General features: G+C 45.6%; 1 protein-coding gene across 1 annotated transcript in view; it reads right to left on the bottom strand.

Annotated features, from left to right (window-relative positions):
• LOC138510512 (sulfotransferase 6B1-like) overlaps positions 1-23,898 on the bottom strand; it is a 205,988-nt gene that overhangs the window by 14,755 nt on the left and 167,335 nt on the right. The window contains exon 5 of the mRNA XM_069626215.1: positions 16,895-16,989. Within this exon, the coding sequence (XP_069482316.1) occupies positions 16,895-16,989 (95 nt within the window). The remainder of the gene's footprint in view (positions 1-16,894; positions 16,990-23,898) is intronic.

Below are 23,898 nucleotides of genomic sequence, written 5' to 3'. Positions count from 1 at the left end.
AAAGTACCTTCTCTCTGAAAATGAAGGAGATGAAAGGAGATTTACATGGTAATGCCTGTAGCTCACTCACTCTGCAAGTAGAGGCGACAGCCACCAGGCAAATAGTCAACAATCTGGACAGGCATGGAGAGGTTCAAATGCAGCTCCCATCAAAAATGCTAACACCAAATTTAGATCCCAAGCCAGGACTTTAAAAGGGACTGGTGGAAAGATATGTGTCAGCCGCTTCAGAAACTGTCAATCACAAGGCTTTATTCGACATAGCCATTAGCCAAAATACATATACAGCGCATTGTTACTCAAAATGATAAGTCATAAATAGCCACTCTTTCAACCTGCTCGAGGTGAGTGGCACAGCTGCACTTTTAATTCCCTGCAGACCTAAGGCAGTTGTAAATTGAATTTAGCATTCAGGGCCTCCCCGTGCCCACGCTAGAAAGCGCTCGATACCTGCTCCTCACTTCCTGATAGTCTTGGGCCTTCCCTCCCTTGTTCCCGCCTCCCATCCTGCCCACCCCTCGCGCCGATTGGTCCAAGTCGAGAGGACTCCACTCCATTGCCAGTCTTCCCAGGGCAGCCCTCTGCCCGGCAGCCCATCGGCTAAGGACCTGAGGCAAAGGACGGCTCCTACAGAGACGGCCCCAAACAGTATCTGCAGGTATCCGCAGGAGAAGCAAGAAGCCAACCATAAGTAAGGGTGGGAAAGGCGGGACAAAACATTGCCACTGTAAACTCGTTATATCTGTAATATATTTCCATTCGGAAACTGTATTCCATACATGCAAAGTTGCATTTAGCATTTAGAAGTGTTACAATTAGCCACTCTGAAAGTTGAATTTAGTAGTGTGCCCAATAGCCTCCCTGCAAGTTGCATTTAGAAGTGTTCCCAATAACCTCTCAGTGAAAGTTGCATTTAGAAGTGTTCCCAATAGCCTCTCTGTGAAAGTTGCATTTAGAAGTGTTCCCAATAGCCTCTTTGTGTGTGAAAGTTACATTTAGAAGTGTTCCCAATAGTCTCCCTGTGGAAGTTGCATTTAGAAAGTGTTCTGTGCAGTTACTTTTAGAAGTGTTCCCAGTAGCCTCTCTGTAAATTTAGAAGTGTTCCCAATAACCTCTCAGTGAAAGTTGCATTTAGAAGTGTTCCCAATAGCCTCTTTGTGTGTGAAAGTTACATTTAGAAGTGTCCCAATAGCCTCCCTGTGAAAGTTGCATTTAGAAAGTGTTCTGTGCAGTTACTTTTAGAAGTGTTCCCAGTAGCCTCTCATTGAAAGTTGCATTTAGAAGTGTCCCCAATACCCTCTCTGTGAAAGTTGCATTTAGAAGTGTTCCCAATAGCCTCTCTGTGAAAGTTGCATTTAGAAGTGTTCCCAATAGCCTCTCTGTGAAAGTTGCATTTAGAAAGTGTTCTGTGCAGTTACTTTTAGAAGTGTTCCTAGTAGCCTCTCTGTAAATTTAGAAGTGTTCCCAATAACCTCTCAGTGAAAGTTGCATTTAGAAGTGTTCCCAATAGCCTCTCTGTGAAAGTTACATTTAGAAGTGTTCCCAATAGCCTCCCTGTGAAAGTTGCATTTAGAAAGTGTTCTGTGCAGTTACTTTTAGAAGTGTTCCCAGTAGCCTCTCTGTAAATTTAGAAGTGTTCCCAATAACCTCTCAGTGAAAGTTGCATTTAGAAGTGTCCCCAATAGCCGCTCTGTGAAAGTTGCATTTAGAAAGTTTTCTGTGCAGTTACTTTTAGATGTTCCCAGCAGCCTCTCTGTGATTTCAGAAGTGTTCCCAATAGCCTCTCTGTGAAAGTCACATTTTGAAGTGTTCCCAATAGCATCTCTGTGAAAATCGCATTTACAAGTGTTCCCAATAGCCTCTCTGTGAAAATCGCATCTAGAAGTGTTCACAATAGCCTCTCTGTGAGAGTTGCATTTTAGAAGTGTGCCCAATTCGCTCCTCTGTGGTTTTAGAAGTGTTCCCAATAGCCTCCCTGCAAGTTGCATTTAGAAAGTGTTCCCAATAGCCTCTCTGAAAGTTAAATTTTAGAAGCGTACCCAATAACACCTCTGTGGATTTAGAAGTGTTCCCACTACCCTGCCTGTGAAAGCTGCTATTAGAAGTGTTCCCAATCGCCTCTCTGTGAATGTAGAAGCCCGCCCAATAACCTCTCTGTGAAAGTGGTACATAGAAGCGTTCCCAATAGCCTCTCCGTGAAGACTTCATCTAAATCCGTTCCCAACAGCTTCTCTGTGAAAGCTGCATTTTGAAGTGTGTAAACAAAAATTTAGAACTGTGCCTAATAATCTGAGATCCCCTCTATGCAAAACTGAATATAAAGGAAGACTTAATATCATCTATATGTACAGGTGAATTTAGAAGTGCACCTAATTAATACCTAATAGCATATTATCATCTGTGTACAATTCAACATTGAACTGCACCTAAGAGCCACAATTAGAAAGACCTCCGAAAATCCACCTAAAAGCGTGTTCCAAGCATGAGTACACCAACTTCACCAGAGCTAGTCGGAAGCGACCTCCGTGGACCGCCCCCACTTCCCAATCCACCTTCCCTCCCGTCCCCCCATTCCCAAACCACCCCATCATCCTTCGCACTCCCTGCCATCCTCCTCTCCAAACACCAAGCCAGAGGGGCTCGATGGCGAGCAAACCACCCTAAGACCTCTCCTCCCCTGAACACCCTAACCATGTCCGCTCCCCTCACTATCATACCAGGCACATCCCGCCCTGCAAGCTCCCACCCCCCGCCTTGCCCTCACACCCCTGCCACCATTTCCTCCCGCCCGCACCCTTTTCCCTCCCTAAAAACTGCACGCCTAGCCCTTGCTAGAACCGAAGCTGCATCCCTCTCCCCCTCTGACCCCCCTACTCTCTCTCACACCCCAATCGCAACAAGAAAACTAAAGACGCAACGTTCCTGGTCCTCCTCAATCTCTCAGCACTCTTCGCCTCACCTCTCTCGACCCACCACCTCGTTCCTGCAATCACCTACTTCACCCACAGCTTCAGCCTTCCTGAAACCCCTCTCCCTCGATTTCTGATCAACCGCAACTTAAACTCCTAACCGCCCGCACAGCACCTTCAAATCCCCCGAATAAAACCCAACCATTCCAACACATGCAGCCACTCAACCCCACCTGAATCTTCCTGCTCGCCCACTATTCCCATCGATCATCACCCACCCTACCCCCCTACCTCCTGCACTCTCTCTACCAGCACCCCCTCCAGCACCGAGACCGACCTCGCCTGCCGATGTGAACTGCATCCTGTTTAATGCCCGATCCGTTGCAAAAAACAGACACTGCATCTTCGACCTCCTCACCTCTGTCAAACCAGACCTTGTCTTCATCACTGAAACATGGTTCTCTGACGACTATGACCCAATCGCTAATGAAGCCTTTCCCCCAGACTACTCCCTCATCCAACTGAACCGCCCCTCCAGAGGAGGGGGAATAGCATTCGTCTTCAAGTCTCTCTTCCACACCTCAATCATCGACACCCAACCTTCCATTCCTGCCTGCAAATCTCTCCTCGTTAAACTATCCATCTCCCCATCGCTCTCACACAGCTTCCTAATAATCTACAGGCCTCCTGGCTATGATGGACAATTCGCAAACAACCTCTGCGACTCTATTGCAACCCTTCAACTAAACCATCCCAACCTCACCCTTCTCAGAGACTTCAACATATGGCTCGACATCCCCACGAACCCTATGACACACTTCCTGGTTGACGGTTTAGACGCAATTAACATCCAACCCCACATAAATGGCCCAATTCACTATAAAGGACACACTCTTGATGCCATCTTTACCTCCAACACTCTGATTCATTTAAAACCACCACCCCTATCATCTGGTCCGATCACTTTATTCTCTCGTTCACCTTCCGCTCACCGACCCCCTTCCTTTACTCAAATCTGAACCCCTGAATCTAGGCAAATGCTGGAAAAAACTGATAATCATCCCGGATCTAGCCAAGGCACTCCTACAGTCTCCATCACCTACCAACCCTCTCACCAAATAACTTACTCCTGACGTCTTCGACTATTGGCTCAACGCATCTCTAATGCGCCTCACACCTCTGTGCAAACCATCAGCCCGCCGTGGCCTCTTCCCCAAATGGTTCACTCCTGAGTTGAAGATCACTAAACAACTATATAAATACCTAGAACGCAAATGGCAGAAAGACAAAACCCAGGAGAACAGGGCCACCTCTATCTGTACAAGGCCGAAATCCGGAAAGCAAAAAAAGCCCACTACAACTCACGAATCGTAAACTGCAAAAACCCAAGCAAAGCACTCCACAAAATCATCTCCGAATTCACCAATCCGGCCTGCTCCACAACTGTCCCGACCGCCTCACAATCACTGTGCGACTCACTCTCCCTCCACTTTTACACGACGTCTCTCGAAAGAACAAAAACCCTAACCACCACACTGGCTCTCTTACATCCACCAGACATTTCCCCGCCCGCAACGGCCATCCCACCAGCTCCGACATCTACACAACCAACTTTCGAATCCTTAAGCCCAATATCACCAGAGCAATTTCTCAAACTTCTATCTGCCCGCAAACCTTCTGGATTGCCGCTCGACCCTTGCCCAGCCACAACCCTCAAAGAAATGTTCACATCCACCTGCGCAGGGGAACACGCAAGATCCATCATAAATGCCTCCATTTCCTCTGGTAGCTTTCCCGACACATTCAAAACGGTTCACGTCAAACCTCTAATTAAAAAACCCTCGCTCAACCCCCTCGAGCCCAAAAACTATCGCCCCATCTCAAACACCAGGTTCCTTGCCAAACTCATTGACCGAACCGCCTACTCCCAACTAAATGCCTTTGTCGAGGCCAACAATCTCCTAGACCCCGCCCAATCAGGTTTCAGAGCCCGTCACAGAACCGAAACCACCCTAACCTCAATCTGGGATGACCTTAAAATGACGGCAGACTCCGCGGGATGCGCCGCGCTAATCCTTCTCGACCTATCTGCCGCCTTTGACACAATCAATCACTCAATCCTCCTTGACCGCCTCCACTCCCTAGGAATTCGTGGAACCTCCCTTAAATGGATTGCTTCATTCCTCAAAGATAGGTACCAAATAACGATACTCTCCACCTATACCTCCCAAGCCCGACCAGTCGACACGGGAGTCCCACAAGGAGCATGCGTATCCGCCCTCCTGTTCAACCTCTACCTGACCACCCTCCCACCGATAATCCGTTCGCACAACATCCTGTGCTACAACTATGCCGACAACACCCAGCTAATTCTAAAACTCATGAACTCAAATCTCAATCTCCGACCTGACCTCGCCTCCTGCCTCCTTGACATGGAACTCTGGATGATCCAAAGCCACCTCCTATTAAACCCCTCCAAAACGGAAATCATGGTATGTGGCCACTCCGAACTTCTTCCGGACCCACTACCATGACCATCCGCCATGGGCAACTCTCTGACCGTTTCCAAATCAGTGAAAAATCTTGGGTGCACCCTTGACTCCGACCTAACTCTCTCGCGCCAAGTCAACAACGTCTCAAAGTCGTGCCACTACCACCTTAAAACCCTTAGACGCATCTTTCCATATCTCTCCTTTCCCAACAGACTCTCCGCCGTCCAATCAATCGTTATATCAAGACTGGACTACGCAAACCCCCTATACCTTGGAATCCACGCATACCAACTGAATAAACTCCCAAGGACACAAAACGCGGCAGCCAAATTACTACTTGCGCTTGGCCCAAGAGACCACGTCTCCCCAGCCCTTGAGACGCTGCACTGGCTTCCAGTAGCCCGAAGGGTGACTTTCAAAACCTTATGCATCTCCCATCGAGCACTGCATAAAAGCGACCTGAATTTCTTCAAGACAAACTAAAACCCTATCACCCCCCCATGCACCCTAAAATCGAGTTCAGCAGGCCTCCTAATAATACCAAAGACAAACTCAGTCAGGCTAGGCGGAGCATCATTCTCAGCCTTGGCCCCCACGCTATAGAATTCACTCCCACCCCACATCCGCCTAACTGAGGACTTAACGTCTTTCCGCAAACTGCTGAAAACCTGGCTCTTCCCACAAAACCAACCCGCACCATACTGTCCCAAAACAGACCAACAACAGCCCAATGAAAGCGGATGAGTGCGTAGAAGGGATGAATTAGTGGAGCAGATGAGTACGTTGGAGGGGGAATGTGCGCAGAGGGGGTGTGTGCGTAGAGGGGGTGTGTGCGCAGAGGGGGTGAGTGCGTAACACGGATGAGCGCGTAAATCCCAGATGAGTAAAGTAGAGCCAACAAGTCTGGACAGCTGATGAATGCGGAAGTACGGAGAGTGTGTTTATTGCCGGAACGGACGATTCTACAGTCCTGGCGAATGTGCGCAGATGGGGGTGTGCGCAGAGTGGGTGAGTGCATAGAGAGGTGAGTACGTAGAAGAGATGAGTGCTTAACGCGGATGAGCCGCGTAAATTTCAGAGAAGCGAATAGAAGGCAAGAATGCGCAAACCGGATGAATGTGCACAACAGATAAGCGAAAACAGGATAAATGTGTAAAACAGATGAGTATGTGGAGCAGATGAGTAAGTAGAGCCAACGAGTCTGGATAACTAATGGATGAGTGCAGTGAGTGGATGAGTGTAGGGAGTGGATGAGTGCAGGGAGTGGATGAGTGCAGGGAGTGGATGAGTGCAGGGAGTGGATGAGTGCCTGGAGCGGATGAGTGCCTGGAGCGGATGAGTGCCTGGAGCTGACCGTGGAATGGAACGCAGGGGTTTATAGAGCGCATGGGGTATGGAGCACGTGGGTGTATGGTTCGGATGAGTGTATGGAGCGGATGAGTGTATGGAGCAGATGAGAGTATGGAGCGATGGGCGTATGGAACGGATCAATGTATGCATTGGTTGTGTGTATGGAGAGGCTGAAGCAGTCAAGAGCGCATGCCTGGCGCTGTCAAGAGTGCATGCCTGGCGCTGTCAAGAGTGCATGCGTGGGGTGGATATGTGGACAGTCGGGTGGCAGACAAGAGCACATGCACTGAGTTGACTAGACCGCGAACCAGAGTGCATTAGACCAGACTGGAATACATAGAACTGATAGGTGTCCATCCTCGGTACGGACTGGAACGCATAGAACTGCGTGACATATATAGTATGGTTTAGAATGAAAAGAATGCTTGAAAGAGCATATAACTCATCATATCACACCACCATGCTTACCCTCTCCCTTACATCATCACTCAACTAGAACACAGAGATACTATGACACCGTTCGGTATAACTGTTCTCATAGCAACATCCGCCGCTCACTGCGCATCACTCTAAGTTGACACTGCTGGTCTCACACCCCCCAGCCAGGTGTTCTCCTCAGGCCTAACGCAGCCGCAGCCGTTCTGGATAAAACCTGCCTGAACGAACATATTCTCCTGATCCCTCAATCACCACACCTAACGCTAAGAAGCAGCTACTACACGGATATCGCACAAGCTGCACACATACCCGGTGCTCATACGCACCTTTTGACTCTCTCTACTCTCTCTACTGATCTGAACTTCGGTTCCAAAGGGCGTTCAACCTACCAGCGCCTTCAGACCATACCAATGGTATATAAGGCGCTATATAAATGCAAAATAACATAACATAACACACAGATAAAATATGTACATATAAACATCATAGTGGGCTGGAAATTTCAAAATATGATAATAAAAACCACTTATCAAAAAAACATATTAGAAGCGGTGCATCCCTATCACAACGGTCATTTATCTCTGTTTGGTGCTGACAAAGGCGGCATGGTCAACGACCCTCTGAATCAACCAACCACAAGTACCGTTTTGATCTTGGCTTCTGTGCAAATAATTATAGGAGTGCAAACATGCAGTCATTATAAAGTGCAAGCATGCCTCACATATCTTACATTCTTGGTACACAAGAAACTGTATAACAATAGGCATCTTAAAATAAGGGCCTTGCTCTGGTGTGCGTTTTAAGATAACACCGCCATATAACCCTTGGCAGTGGACACCTGCAGCCCCCAATGGGCCAAGTGTGTCAGAAAAGAAAGTACTGTAGGAGTATCACAAGTGAAAGGATCAATATCTTTAGCCCTACACCAGCTGTAAAATGTATTCCAGCAGCAGGGGTATAGTGCTTTTGTCCCTGGCGTTATGACGAAAGCAACACCTCATTAACGTCTTCCGGGAGGTCCCAATCTTTGTATCTTCACCTCTCAGAAACCAGGCATGAAGGTTCAGAGTTAAGATTTCTGGGTGAAAAAGATGGCCTCCATTTTGGGAAGACAAAGCAAAGCAAAAGAGGTGATGGGTGGAAGATTTAAATTAATCCTAGCCTTTGGCATTGCTCTGGGCAACCCTCCAGACCATCGTTCTTCGCCTGCCAAGTCAATATAAAAGTGGAAAAACCATATGCAAATCAGGCTTGGTCCCACCCCGAAAAGGGTATTCCAGCCACAACTGCTTGGTCACATCCCTTCTGCACAAGACCACAAACATCCCCAGACATGTTTCGGCCTTTGGGGTGGGACCAAGCCTGATTTACACATGGCATTTTCCCCTCTGTAATTGCTTGGCAAGCTGAAACACAGCCTGGAGGGTTGCCCAGAGCTGTGCCCGTGGTTATGATTTGTTTAAAACCTTCCAGCCATCAACGTTTGGTTTTGCTGTAGTCTCCCTGAGTGGAACGGGTATGCCCAGGTGTGGGGCCCAAGCCTGCTGGGCCTAGAGACCCAAGCTGCTCCTCACTGATTATAATTGGTTATTTATAACGCACTTAATACCCTACCCAGAGGTTTCTAAGCACGGACCCGGGGATCAAACCTGTGTTGCTCCACGTCGTCTTGCTGCCATGGGGAGCGCGTTGCCCCTGAGCTATCCTCCTGAAACAGGTCTGCGGATGCTTGTGATCTCGTGCAGAAGGTATATGACCTAGCGGTTTGGGCTGGAATGCCCCCCCTTTTGGGGTGGGACTAAGCCTGATTTGCATATGGTCTTTTCCCTTCTGTAATGGCTTGGCAGGTGGAAAAACAGTGGTCTGGATGGTTGCCCAGAGCTTTGCCCTTGGTTATGATTTGTTCAAAACCTTCCAGCCATCAACGTTTGGGTTTGCTGTAGTCACTCCCTTTTGGGAGAGCAAGTCTGCTCTCTGGAGACAACAGAATGAAGGGCAGGTGGACATGTCCAGAGGTTCATGGTACCACATTCTCCAGGCCCAATCCGGAACAATCATGATATTGGACTTCCTCAACCTCCTGATGACATGAGGAATGACTGGGAGTGGTGGGAACGTGTATAGGAGTGGAAAATACCAGTCCACCACCAACGTGTCCCTCAGAGCTCCTCTCGGAGGAAATTCCCTGGAGCAGAACAGGTCGCATTTCCTATTGGTACTGGGCGTGAACAGATCTACTTGAGGGGTTCCCCAAAGGGCAAAGATCTCTAGAAGGACTTCTTGAGCTAACTCCCACTCATGAGAGATTGTGCTCTGCCTGCTCAGAGCATTCTCCGTTGTGTTCTTTTCTCCGGCTAGATGAACAGCTGATAGAGAGATTCCTTGTTGGGGAGCACAAACCAGAGCTGCATTGCCTCCCTGCTCAGTGGCAGTGACCCTACACCTCCTATGTTGTGGAGGGACTGCACGGCCACTGTGTTATCTGTCATTATCAGGATATTTTTCCTATCTATGGAAAGCAAAAAGTCCAGTAGCGCCAGTCTGATCGCCCTCAGCTCCTAAGAGTTTTATATGTAGTCTGGATTCCGATGGGGACCAAAGGCTGCTTATCGCGAGATCGTTCATGTGGCCTCCCCAGCCCATGAGGGAAGAATCCATAACTACTGTCATCTACGGCCAGGGTTGCCATCATCACATGCGACCTTGCTCAGACCCTGAAGAAGGTCTGTCATCCTGCCTGAGAATTGTGACCATTGGTATCTGAGGGATCACTGGAGGGACCACATCCTTAGATGGTTTTCTGGTACCAGGAAAATGCAGGATGCATGAGACCCAGCAACCTCAGAAAATTGAAGGCGGAAGATGTTGGGCATTCTGAAATGTTTTCACCATCTGCGAGATATGTTGAGCCCTCAACTATGGAGGCAAAGCCTTTCCCAAGGAAGAATCCAGGACTGCTCCAATTAATTGCAGCTTTGGGAAGGTGTCACCTGGAATTTCTGTTGCGGGAGAAGCCCAGTTTGTGCAGAGAGTGGCAGGTACTGCTGAGATGTTCCAGAGAACGAGCTCTGATCAGTCAATAGTCTAGGTTGGGATAGATGTGAATCCCTCCCCTCCGTTGATTCGCTGCCACCACCACCACCATCAACTTGGTGAATACCCTGGGGGTGTAGGTCACCCGAAAGGCAGCACTTGAAACTGATAGTGAGAAATGCCAATGGAGAACCTCAGGTACTGCCTGAGCTTTTGCACATGAAAATAAGCATCCTTAAGATCAAGCAGCACCATCCAATCCTGGAGTTGCAGAGCCTGGAGGATCTGCGAAAGAGTGACCGTCTTGAATCTGTCCTTCCTATCCGCTACAGGTACCCTTTCCACAGCAACTTTTTCCAGCAGAGAGAGAATTTCCTACAGAAGGATCGAGTCTGGCTCGCCAAGAGATTGTTTGCTCGGGGGACAATCTGGAGGTCTTTTTAGGAAAAGGAGGCCGTACCCTTGAGCTACGATCTGCAAAGCCTAGGCATCTGAAGTAATGTTTTCCATTCTTCGAGATTCTGGGTTAACCTGAGGCAGGGCAGCTCTTTCTCCATGACCTTGTGTTCCACGTGGAAATCTTTGGAGTCTCTGGGCAATTTGTCCTCTGCCTCTGTCCAAATGAGGAATAGAAATGAAAGGAACGCCCCCCTCCAACTTTGAGAGGGCTGGTGTTACTGAGGCTGGTGAATACCTGCCCCCAAGGACTTTGCAGCCACCTTGGCAGCTTGTACATTTTCAAGGCTCTCTTCAGCCTTAGCCTCAAAAGGGTGCGACCCATAAAAGGCATGAACAACAATCTGGATTGCACATCAGGAGCGAAGCTTGATTTACGGAGCCACGCAAATCTCCTTGCAACTATGCTAGCAGCCATGGGACAACAAACACAATCAGACGTGTACAGTCCTGATTGTAGTGACTGGCATGCCACCTCCTTGTCAACTTGGATAACGTTAAGGAGACCTTCTCTCATTTCCCATTCAGGGACATGTTCAGCCGCATTGGAGAGAACATCTCATAAAATGTGGGTGTACTTGAAAACACCCTCTTCCCCAGCACATCATATTTTTTATCATCCCTGTCGGGAGGGATTGAAGAGTAGGGAGCTGCTTTAGAAGTAGAGGTAACTTCTTGGACTACGAGGCTTTCAGGAGTAGGGTGTCTAGAAAGGGTATACACGCATTTCGTCGAAGTATTTTTCATCGTGGGACTTTTCATCGCCGACCCTTTCATCGCCAACATTTTTTTGAAAAACATTTTTTTTAGGGGGGGGTGTTTGTGCGGGTTGGGGTATGATTATTTAAGTAAGGGGGGTTTTGGGGGGCGCAGCCCCCCTATAAATAAAATAAAAAATAAAAATGTTGGCGATGAAAGGGTTGGCGATGAAAAGTCCCACGATGAAATTTCGTTCGGCGAAATAACGTAGAACCCTAGAAAGGAATTCAGGGTCAATGGCCGATGGTTTGTATTTTCTTACCAGCTCCTTGCTGACAGCAGGAGTGGTACCAAGTTTTTGCCAATTTTCAAGAATGTTATTCTTTAAAGCAGAATGAAGTGGCAGAACAGGCTCCTTAGGGGATCCTTTGTCCAGGATGTCGGTAAAATCATCCTGCACTATAACCTTGGCACGACGACTCCAACCCAAGTACTCAGTCACTTTATTCATAACAGACCTATATGCTCCACTAGGGTGGCCAGCCGGGTCTAGTAGCAAAGTACACTTCTGGGGAAGCGTCTAGCACACTGGCATCTCTCAAGCATGTAGTAAAATCCTCTAGTCTGGAGTCCTCAGAAAGGAGTTCCTCCGGACATTGGGTGTGCCAAATATTTGAAATGCAAAAAGTGGATTATCATCCCCTTCTTCCTTGAAATTGCATGAATAGACAAAGTCTTTTTAGACAAGGGCTTAAAACCCGTTCATGGGTTGGAGGATGGTGCTGATGGCTTCAACGTTGAGTCCTTCGATAATGAAGAAGAGGAAGCCAGAGACTTTGTTTCTCATGTCAACACCACTTGAGAAACCTTCTCCAGCTTTCAACCAAGGCTCTTGGGCGCACGAGACATAGCCTTTAACGACTCCCTTTTGGCCTTATGAGGCGTGGTGGGGTCAGTAGTCTTCTTCTGCTCTTTCAAGGGACTGGGAGGGGCCCCCTTCGAAAACACTTCCATCATTTGAAGACAGAATTCTTCTAAATCTGCTTTAGAAGTTGATTTATGCAGGGAAACATACTTTCTTTCTGTCTGGCGAGGAATCCGAGGACGATGAGAGATGGCGACTCTTCTTGGATTTTCGAAGAGAAGACAAAGATGAAGAGTGCCGCGAATCACTCTTGGACCTCAAGCGCTCAAATAGTTTGGAACACTTTTTTGATCTCTGAGGAGACTTATCCTTCAGACTTCTATCTTCGAATGACCTCTTCGAAGGAGTGGATGTTGGGGAGTTGGTAGCTGACTAACCTAAAGTGATCTTAGCCTTCCTCTCCTTCACTGCATTGCTGGTCATGGACTGGCACAAATGATACAGACATGATGTGAGGTGCACAACAGTATATTTTGGTCAATGTCAAAACTTAAGTAATTTCTTCAGCAAAATGTATAAAACAATTTCAGGTGCAGATAGGTATTGTTCCCGGCCACTGAGAACATAATAAGCAAAACCAAAAAATAACCCACTGTTGCCAGTCGAGGACCCAAATTCACTCTCTAATGGACATAGCTACCCTGAATTTTCTTACAACTTAATCCACTCACTCAAAATAGAGAAGTTAACTTTCAAAGTCAAAAGAAGACTCACGTCAATTATTTCCAACACATAGTGTTTATCTTTGCATGTCAAAAATTCAGAAATAAAAACGTTTTAGTATCTACACATAAAGTACTGTTATTCTTTTACCCAAAAAACACATTTCATCATTCATTGAACTCAATTCCCTCAGGCATTTCCCAACAACACTACTAGTATTTTGCCCTTTAATTTTAATTCACAAAACAGAAAAACATGTAATCATAGGAGTGAGTCTTTTGATGTAATGTATTACTCCTCCAAATCTTGCCAACACGTTTCAGATTACAAATCCATCTCAGGGCATGTTCACTGTTCTTCTGATATACAAACTTCTCATTTTCACCTAAAGAACATGTCTAATGTTACCTTAAAGGACCTCTATTAATACTGCCTTTAACCTGGACTCTACTTACACTAACTTTTAACGGAAACACAATGTTCTTGTGGCCGTGCACCTATAAACAAAACAAGACACAATATACTTGTGGACATCTATTTTATATGGCATTTGGACCTCAAATCCTGGCTAACGATGCACTGGGGATCCCTTCCCCATCTTATCGCAGGTGGTGGCACCCGGCCCGTTGGGTCATCCCAGTCCCATCACCCAGCCTCATCCATGTGACAGTCACACATGTCAGGTTTGTGTCAGGGTCCATAAAGGACTTATCTATGTCAAGACACCATACTTAGTCGGCAAACGGGTGTGCCCATATGGGCCACAATCAAGTTTACATCAAATTGCAGAGGGATAGGACATGTAGCAGTCACAGGTGCTTCCTGGATAATTGGCATTCAAATTCAAGAAAATGCAGCGGATATTGTGCACACAATTTTAATGTTTCCTAAAGGCCAGCATCGCCTGCTGTGGTGCAGGTGTTCAGTGGTCAGTAGTAATTTAAGTGCCTCTGTTGTCCAATCAATTCCATCACATACCTTATGACCACTCTCAATGTCATAAATTCCCACACAATTCTATCTAGGGACATATCATGGAACATGGAGATGTTTATCTGGCAGATGAAAAATGTATATTGGTAACCGGATGCAAAGCCTGGGACTTTGATGCCTGAGCTATGCCTGCAGTAATGTTACTGACACTCTGAAAGGATCACACATTGGGCCTCATTATAAGTTTGCTGGTCTGGGTGGAACGGTGCAGGTAAGCTACCGCCACCGTTGCTACCGACCGGGAAACTACAAGTTGTGCTCACGGGTGCCTTTCTGCCCTCCAGGTCTGACCTAGCGGGCAGACCGGCACCCGCAAGAACAACTCGTCGGATTCACCGGCACCATTCGTGAATGGTGCCGGTGCATCCGACCTCCCCATTCGCATTAAGCCCTATAGGGCTCAATGGGAATGGTGAGTAATTGGTACCGGCACCTTGCGATGGGTATTTACCGGGTCCGGCGGGGTCGGAATACCCTGGTAATTGCCCATTGCCTGGCTGCCGGTATTTTCACAAGTTTGGCAGCAGCCATACCAGGTTTTACCGGCACGTCTACCGCCAAACCCGTAATGAGGCCCATTGTACATTTTAGGACTTTGTCATTCTTCCTCCTCACTCATTCTCCCTCATTTTTCTGTTTGTTCTCCACTGTATTCAGTTGTCCTCTTCACTCCCCATACATAATTAGCCAGACTTTCTGCCATTTTCATCCATCGTCCCCACTCCTTAATTATCAGCCATCTTTCTCACCCCTTCTTGCTTCCTCAATCAGCACTTTTCCTCCTCATTCCCCAAATCATACCCTGTGCTCATCCCTCCACTCCACTTATCAGCCATTGCCCTCCCACTTCTCTTAATTCAATCCTCCAATTGATTCCTCATGTCTTCTTCCTCACTTTAACTCACACTTCTACTCTACATTGCCCATCTTTCTCACTCATTTCTCACCATTACTCCTCATTCCTAGTTCCACCTCAGTCATCATTCACACTCCTCCATATTGCAATATTCCTCTTCACTCCATATACCTTAGTCCATGTCATCAATCATCATCCTCATTACTTATTCCTACTCTGCACCTTTTCCTACTCTTGTTAATAAATTGTCCTGTGTACACCTCGTACCTCACTACTACTTCACAATCCTTCTCAGCAGTCACTAGTCAACCTCAGCACTCAGTACTCTGCACTTACCAATGACACACATCTGTGCCATATTCCCCTCATTCTCTTCAGTCATAAAGTGGCCAAGAATCATAAAGCTGGCAAGGATCAGAAAGGCTCTCAGAACTTTCTTTTCCAATCTTTCATTTAGGATTTCTAAATTACGCAAACCTTTTAAAAGGGGTACCAGGAACAGGAACGGTATGGCTTAGTTGTGTAATCAGTGTAAAGTACACCCAGTTGTGACAGGGTAAGGGGCACAACCCCATCAGCGGGGTTGATAGGGACCCCTCTCAACATGGGGCAGGAGGCCTATCAGGGTTTTCAACAGAGCCAGCCCTGCCAAGAGGCAGTGTGAGGGAATTGAGAGGGCACCAGCGTTTGTCCCACCTCTTTGTGCCATGCAGTATGTACCAGTTATCACCATCTGTCATATAATGCTGACAGTATCCCATTCTGGTCCGAATTCTGTTTCTATTCTTACAGGACTACCCGTTCCATAAAGAGAACGGGCCTCGTTGTGCTCTGGAGAATAACACCGTCAGCGCTGCAGGGAAAGAAAAATATCTAAACAGATCTGGCAAGGGATTTCACTGCCTAATTGAGGTTCACTGCATCTCCGTATTGGCATTATACGCCCAGGAATTAGGAACAAAGAGGCTGCATTACATGCAATGCAAAAGAAGGGGGCAGGACTACAAAATATTTTTCAAACTGTCCGCTGTTGTGGCACATCCTCTGGGGAAACCAGAAAGGTAGATTGGTCAAGGAAAACGGGTGATCTGGGGAACCAATGGGGAAAGGAGGACACAGATGACAAAGGCAATCAGAGGGGGAAAAAACAATATTCAGAGAAGGTTAAAGGTGTTCGAGTGAGGTCAGGTGGAGTGGAGGTCGACCAAGAGATTAGGCAGAGGAAGGACAGTGCGATTCTGAGAGTGTGGTGGAGCATGTTACAGGTCAGGTGTTGGTTGTGAGAGAGAGTGGTACCTGATTAAAAAAGCGTGGCTGCAAGTGAGTGGCTGGGTGTTCGCTGGAGGGTGAAGGAGTAGTGTAATATAACAAGTGAATGAGAACAAGGAGTGTGATTGTGGGATTGAAAAAACAGAATGAAAGGGGAGAGAGAAGGTAGTAGAGTTGGAAGGGGAGTGGGAGCATATGGGTGAGGAAGAAGAATGGAGAGTGTTCACATCAGAGGGCCAGAAGAAAGAGAAAGTTGGAAGACGACTGGAGAGAGAGAGGCAGGAGAGGAAGAGGGAGAGTAGAATAGAGGGAATAGTAACATCAGGGAAAGAAACACGAGGGAGTGAGTCGCCAGGGTAACCAAAACTTGGCAACTGGAACGGCAGCAGAGCACTAAGAAGAACTACTTGCATCCTATTTCCAGGGTACCTAGAAAATTCTCAGAGGGAGAGTGACAGAAAAGTCCTTTAAGCACTCATTCTAGTCAGAACATTAGATGTCGGTGTTACCTATCATTAGTATTCAACCTGGGGTTTAGGGGTGCATGGAGTAGGGAGGTGGAATACCCACGGCAGGCAAGAGGGCCACAGTTCAGGCTGCTGCCATAAAATCAACATCTTGCTTGCAGAGTTTGAAATGGAAACTCTTGAGCCTCTCTTTTGGGAGGGTTGGCTTGTGGTGATGTGAGGTTGGTCTTCCGACTGTCGCCCTGGACTAAAATATTATTTAATATTTACATATTAAAACAGACACTGCTCATTTCTAACATGCCTTGCGTAAAATGAATCAGGGAACACTGAAACAACCATACCTTTTTCATGTCTTCAAACATTATGATCAGGACATTCTCATCTTCTATATGCTTATTCCAGGCAATGGCATGGTCAAAATAGGAGCCAAAGTTAACTGTAATGTAAACACATAACTGTGAGCCCAGTGCAGAAACAGGGACAGTTCAGCCACAGCAAATCAATCAAATGTACCATTTTGGAGCATACGCCATTAATTGGAATTACGTTTATTCATATTTCTTGAGATGTGACAGTAAATACAGTGAGGGTCCACAACAAAAGTGAGCTATCCTCATTTTAGTTTTGCTATGAAAGCCCTTTGTTGTGACCTCAACTCTTGTAAAAAAAAAAAAACATTAAAAAAAAACATTTTGCTTACTCCAATGCTTTCAGCAAGCTCAGTCCACTGCGCAAGTCCCGTTGAATGAATGAAAACACAACCAAAATGGCCACTAGGGTTTTAGAAGGCAGGGCTCCGTACAGAGCCCCTCTTATAGGACCATGGTGGCTGGAAAAGGCTGGAAAAGGGGAGCTGCTGCAGATGCTGTGGGCTCTGGCAACACAATCAGGTTTTCACTCTCTCTCACACAATTCCATTTGTAGTGAACAGTACCATACCCAATCTATGGGTTCCTCTGTGAGCAAAACATACCCCTACATTTGCCGATTTGTTTATGGGCCAATACAAACCCACATACTCAGAAAGGCATGAGGCAATGTTGAAATGGTACATAGACTATATTTTTGTCATTTAGATAGGGAACAACTCTAAATAAATTCTAAGGACTACGTCCTCTCTTTTAGAACTGATAGCCAGTGCCTGATTTTATCAATTTCTATGTCTGTTAGTCCCTTGTTTGTCTCTCTGTGCGCACTGAGGGCTTTGGGCGTGATGCGCCATCGAAGAAATTAAATTGTAACAATAATAATAACATGAAACTAGAAAGGTTCACAGAAAAACTCATTAGTAATCCCTTCCAAATAGAGTTAACATGTACACACACTCGAATGAAGATAACTTTCCTTGATCTTAAAATCAAGATTATAGACAATAGAATTGTCACAAGTACCTATCGTAAAGCTACAGAGGTGAATTCAATTCTACATGCCACTAGTGGACACAAGCAGTAAGAATATCAGAATATCCCAAAAGGAGTAATGTTGAGGGCAAAACGTAACACTAGCACAACTGAAGATTTTGAGAAAGAAGTTTTGCTTATTACTCAAAGATTTAGACAAAGGGTTATATGGACAGTAACATTGCAACAGCTACTGGGAAGGCTAGAGAACTAAGACAGGAACACACTATTGACACCCCAAACCAGAACTAATGCAGTTGGAAAGGATCTTGTCATATTTATCATGTTTTTGGCACATAATAAGGAAGTATATAAGATACTCAATATATATTGAAATATCGTACTTTTATACAAAGATTTGAGTGACCACATGAATGAGAAACCATGACAAAGGCTATGAATATAGGACAAAAAGTCAGCCCGAGCTATATGGCCATCAAATCAACAGAGTCCCACGGCAACCGGCTGTCCAAACCCAAAGGTTTCTTGAAATGTAGCACATGTAATATGTGCGGCTATGCACTTAGATTCAAGGTTTTATTAATTGTAAATCCACATTTGTAATCCATCTCATTATTTGTACATGCAATACATTTTACAAAGGTAGTACCAAAAGAGAGTTAAGATTGAGAATCCGAGAACACTGTTACACAATTAGAATGGGAAATATGCAATACCCGTTGGCACAGCATAGGCTTCTGGAACATCAAAAAGATGACGTGAAAGAAATATGATTTGTTGGAATATAGAAGTTTGCATGAGAACCCAGATGTGATAACAGGGAGCTTGAAATGAGAAGAAAGAAGCCAGATAGATTTTCGAACTTAAAACGATCAGAGACGGTCTGAATGGTCATTTGTTGTGCACTGCAACATTGCAGGAAGTCCTTAATCACTCCCATGAGATGTTGCCCCCCTTTATTGATAAGGTATGTAGAAGTGCGCACTTAAGGCATGTGTAATGTTGTGCACTAGAGGAATCAAGTCACCGTAATTTAGGAAGGTAATAATTCCCCAAGTGCACTTGGCCTCTGCATGTACCAGAATCACTCCTCGAAGCCCATTTAAGTACAAAGCAGTTAAGAGTCTAAAATAACATGACACTACTGTTCATTGGTACAGTGATATATTTGCCTTCATTCCAAACCACCACTTGCCACATATTAATTCCGAAGTACACTCTTGAGTAAACCCCATCCCTATCAGTATGACTATTAATTACTCCTTAGTCCATCTTTAGCAAGCTAAACTCGCACCTTGAAAACAGTATAAATACATATTATTATTTTTATTATTATGGTATTTATTGAGCGCAGAACTAGCTTTGAGAATCAACGGAGCACTTTAGAGAGGTATACAACAATACAGATACATAATGGAGCGCTTTACAGAGGTATACACCATTACAGCTGCATAACAGAGCGGTTTTCTGTGGTAACAACAGAACAGATATGCAGCGGGGGTAGGATACAGAGAGGGACAGAGGAAGGGTACGGCTGTAGCGCTGTACTTAACAGCACCTGCGAGTTCCACCAGCCACAAGAATAATGGTCCATTCCCAGGACAGGGATCTCCTCCTACCAGACAAGATAGGGCAACTACTAGGAGCACATTCCCAGTATTGGCACCTAGGAGGGATTATTTGTTGATGCTAAACAATGCGATCTGAATGCCTACTCCTATCTCTCTTGTATTGTATAGGAGACCGCCAATATCTGCGTTAACATGCGAGTAATGCCAGTAATGTTGAGAATGACTCACTGGACCTGTTAAAATACAAGCCCGACTACTGACCAGGCTCTTTCACTTAATATGGTGTTTCCTAAGCAAGAAGGTTGGTTCATTTAATACTCTTATCCATTCTGAATCATTCATTTAAAATCTTAAATGTATGCATATTGTACGGCACTTATCACAGCCCCATTTTAGTTTTAGATACAAGCATAATATATGCTCAAGAACTGACTATGAGAGACCACACAGGTACATCTCTGAGCTTGAACACGAGGATCACAGCATTTGCCGCGCATGTATAGTAATTTTTTACAGTACACTGATTTAGTCAACACCCAAGGATTTTTGTCTTGGATCTTGCTAACCTAGAAACAATGTAACATCTAGTTGCTATGATGATTAAGGGCACAGAGTGATGCTTTCGATCACATGCAGTCGCAGTGGTGTCTCATTGGCCAAAGAAACAGTGCAACTATGTTTTTTACTATATTGAACAACAAAACTGTGACACCACCTCAATCATGGATTACCCACGTAATTGATGAACCAATGATAAGCAAATTACTTACTCATTTTCGTTTTCTTTCCTCTCTCTGTCTAATATTGGGTTGGTTATGTTTTTCTCTGATCACAGACCAAATGTTCTGAACATTTCTCTTCATGGATTATGTTTTTAATTAATTCTGTTAATTTGGATGATTGAGTTTACTTATCTGACAATGTATGCATTAACTAACTCTTGCAAGTTAAGGACACTAACACATGGTTGTTTAACCCAAAGTGTATGTTTTTTATTTGAATGCTATTAATTGTTACCCCAGCAATGAGTAATGTTTGTGAGCCCTGAGGAAGAGCGAAGCTCGAAACACGGGTAGGCTCACTGATTACAATGGCCTCATGGCCATATATTTGATTCACAATAAATCATTGATAAGGACCTGAAGTGTCTCTTTTGTACCCTTATATGAATAGAACTACAATTAAAATGTACGAGTGTTCACATTAAATCTCAGGGCATACGTGGTTAGGAATCGAGCTGTCTTTTGCGTTTTCCATCTCTATGGGGTGCTCAGGTCATCCACACATTCTTCCTGACCCCGAATCTGTAGTGGAGTTTCACTAGTCCAGTACAAGTTTTCCTCTGTAAAAGAGTGGGATTATGGGAGATGTTTTCAGTGTGCTTTGCCAGCCAGGTCCAGATAACGTGCGCTTGGCACATGCTCTCCAGTATCCCAGCTGCCTTCAGGGACCTGATCAGGGTTTCTCCATAGTCTACCACCTCCTGAATCCATGGTTGACTTTCCCGGATCCTGACCTGGTGTTCCCGCTGACAAAGTCCAATTCTGAGAGTTACAGCAACGATTTGTTTGGGCTTTACAAATGGCCCGGGTGATGTTAACTAGGGAAGATGTTGTAGCTTGTTTTGGGACCCTAGCAAGCTCATTCCAAAGACCTTTTTGTAACAATGACCAGAAGGTCACTTCACTGTAGAGAAGCTTTCCAAAGTATTGCGTAAACAGACTATTGCTACTTCCGATCATGGTCAGAAATCATAAGTCTCTTGAAGATTTATTGTTTTTTGAAAGTTCAACAAGTTTGTTTACTCTTATCAAAACAGAACAACAACATTAGGATACATTCTTAAACAGCTAAAGTTGACCGAAATCCTCACAATGAATGGAGGCTGCTAGATCAACAGAAGGGGAAAGACATAAGGGGGTGGGACAGATCAGAAAGGATGGGTAAAACAATTTAAAGGGGGCAAGGGCTGAGGTAAGAGTAAGAAAATGGGTCAGTGGTAAGAACAGTAAGTAATATAATAGTTGCAGTTCTAGTAGGTGAATTAGCCCAGAAAACGTGACCATATATGCATCTTTCTTGGATTTCCCTTTTGGAACGCTGACCTCGTCTCCGAGCGAGCTAGCCTGTGGAGGTCTGTTAGCCAAGTGCTCACCTCTGGCTTGCTCCTCACCTCCACCCCATAAAGATCCCCTTTTTTGTACATGTGATTACCTTCAAGATTCACAGTACCTTTTCCAGATCGCAAAGTGTCAGTCACATTGAGACCAAGATTACTACCAGCAGCGGCTAAAGCTGCAGATGCACTCCCATAACCGGTACAATCCTTTCTCCGATATTGGCCCAAATGTCAGATGCAGGGCCCTACAGAACCAGCACAAGTTTTCGTTCATTTCCATTTTGAACATTTTAAACAGGCTTCCAGCATACCCTAAAGATTGTTTTCGGCTGCATCAGGCAGATTTCTGAATTCCTCAAGCATGTCCTTTCATTGTGCAGGACACACTGCTATGGAGGAAACTAGGAAGGTCACGTCCAATGTAAAATTGCCAAAAGCCCAAGCATCTGTGCAAAAGCCTACCCCAGTGATTGCTGGATCATTGGGGGGTTGCTTGACCAATATAGTGCAGATAATCAAAGACCATGAATGATATGATATGATACCCAGAGGTTTCTAAGCGCGGACCCTGGGATCGAACCTGTGTTGCTTAGTGTCGTCTTGCTTGCAAGGCGATCACGTTGCCGCTGAGCTATCCTCCCGAGACCAAGTATATCATCATACCATCCGTATTGTCCAGAAAGGCTGGAAAAATTAATCTTCCACCACTTAGGCCCCAAGATCCACATTCCTTGTCCTCCCAGTGTTCCTTGCCTGCCACGGTAGAAGAGTGAAGAACTATCCCAGCATCAAAACAATGGCAGTTACCCAAGCAGAGAGAAATGGCAATATTTATGGTGCGGATAACTCGATTCTGGGTGATTTCGATGGATGTGACTGCTGCCCCACCTCGGCCTCATCATCCCCACCGCCTATGACAAATAACATTCTTTTGCCAGATATTTTGCCACCAAAGGAGGGGACGATGATTCTGATAGTGGAGGTGCAAGTACTTTGCTGGAATGTAGCAGGGTTAAACTACCATATGGAAGATGAGGCATGGGTGTCCTTTGTCCGGAACTACATCGTTAGGTTCCAGGAGACATTGGCACTGACAGCCCCAAGTATCCAGGGCTATACAACCTTCCCAATACCGGCAACAAAGGGCAGGCCAAGTGGGGGGATTACTCTTTTGGATCCGCTCATCCATCTATAGGAATATAAATATTATTTAAACTGCCTGATGGATTTGTTGGAACTTCATATTTTTAGGATTCACTGGAACAAATATCTTATTAATCAATCTGCATTACCGGGAGGGAGCTCTTGCGGGATCACTATTTACTCATCTACAAGTCTCCATACAGAAATGGAGATCTACATTCGGTGAATCCCCAAAAATCCTTGTAATGGATGATTTCAATGTACAGTACAAGTCATTGGAGATTATGGCTGGCCTGTTAGAAGAGGAGGATAGACTAGGGGGAATCAGGGAGCTGGTGGCCTCCCCACCTAAGAGAAAATACAAAAACTCTGAAAAAGTTGCTGCCATAGTGCTGTCAAGCAACGTTGAGGGCCTGCAATGGCAGGGTCCTGGGAGACTTCCCTGCAAAGAAAACCTTATCATTCCATTAATTGCTCCTGTATAATAGATTACATTTTACTGAATCTGGAGGCCTGGCCCTCTATTGATTTTAGAGGTACCATTAGACATGAGAGTGATCACAGCCCGTTAACTTTATCAATGACAGCAATGCTGCTGGGGGTCCCGGGGGAAAAGGTGGGCATGCCAGCTGTTGACCTGACCATTAGTGGGCATGAAAGGCGCACAATAAAGTGGGCAAAAATCGACCTGGAAGTGGCTTTGACATTGATATACAACTCTTTGCTCCCATCTCTCATGAACTCTTTTCAAAACGCAAGAAATGAAGACATCATTTACCATCGTGAGTCAATCCCTCCGCAAAAACCTGTGGTATGACAGCGACTGCTGCAGGGCAAAGGGCATTCTTATAAGACCGGCCAAATTGGTGATCACAGAATGGTTAGGACCCATTGCGTGATGCACGGCAGAACTACGCCCAGGTTATAAAATCCAAGAAATCTGAATATCAGGAGGGCCATTGGGAATCATTGCGTAGTGCAATAAAATATGGAAATATGAAGGAGTTCTGTGGTAGCTGGTGAGCAAGGGGTGCCCATGGAGCAGAACTTAATCCAGGGAGCTATTCCCGAGGAGACTTGGGCAGCCTTTACAAGGAAAGCAGAGATTGTGGGATACCCGATCAGAATATCTTCACTGTAGAGCAAGATGA

This window comes from Ambystoma mexicanum, chromosome 6p (genome assembly GCF_040938575.1).
Source record: "Ambystoma mexicanum isolate Mex_15411 chromosome 6p, UKY_AmexF1_1, whole genome shotgun sequence".
Taxonomy (NCBI): Eukaryota; Metazoa; Chordata; class Amphibia; order Caudata; family Ambystomatidae; genus Ambystoma; species Ambystoma mexicanum.
The sequence above is the reverse complement of the archived record's forward strand: the minus strand, read 5'-3'. Positions and strand labels throughout refer to the sequence as shown.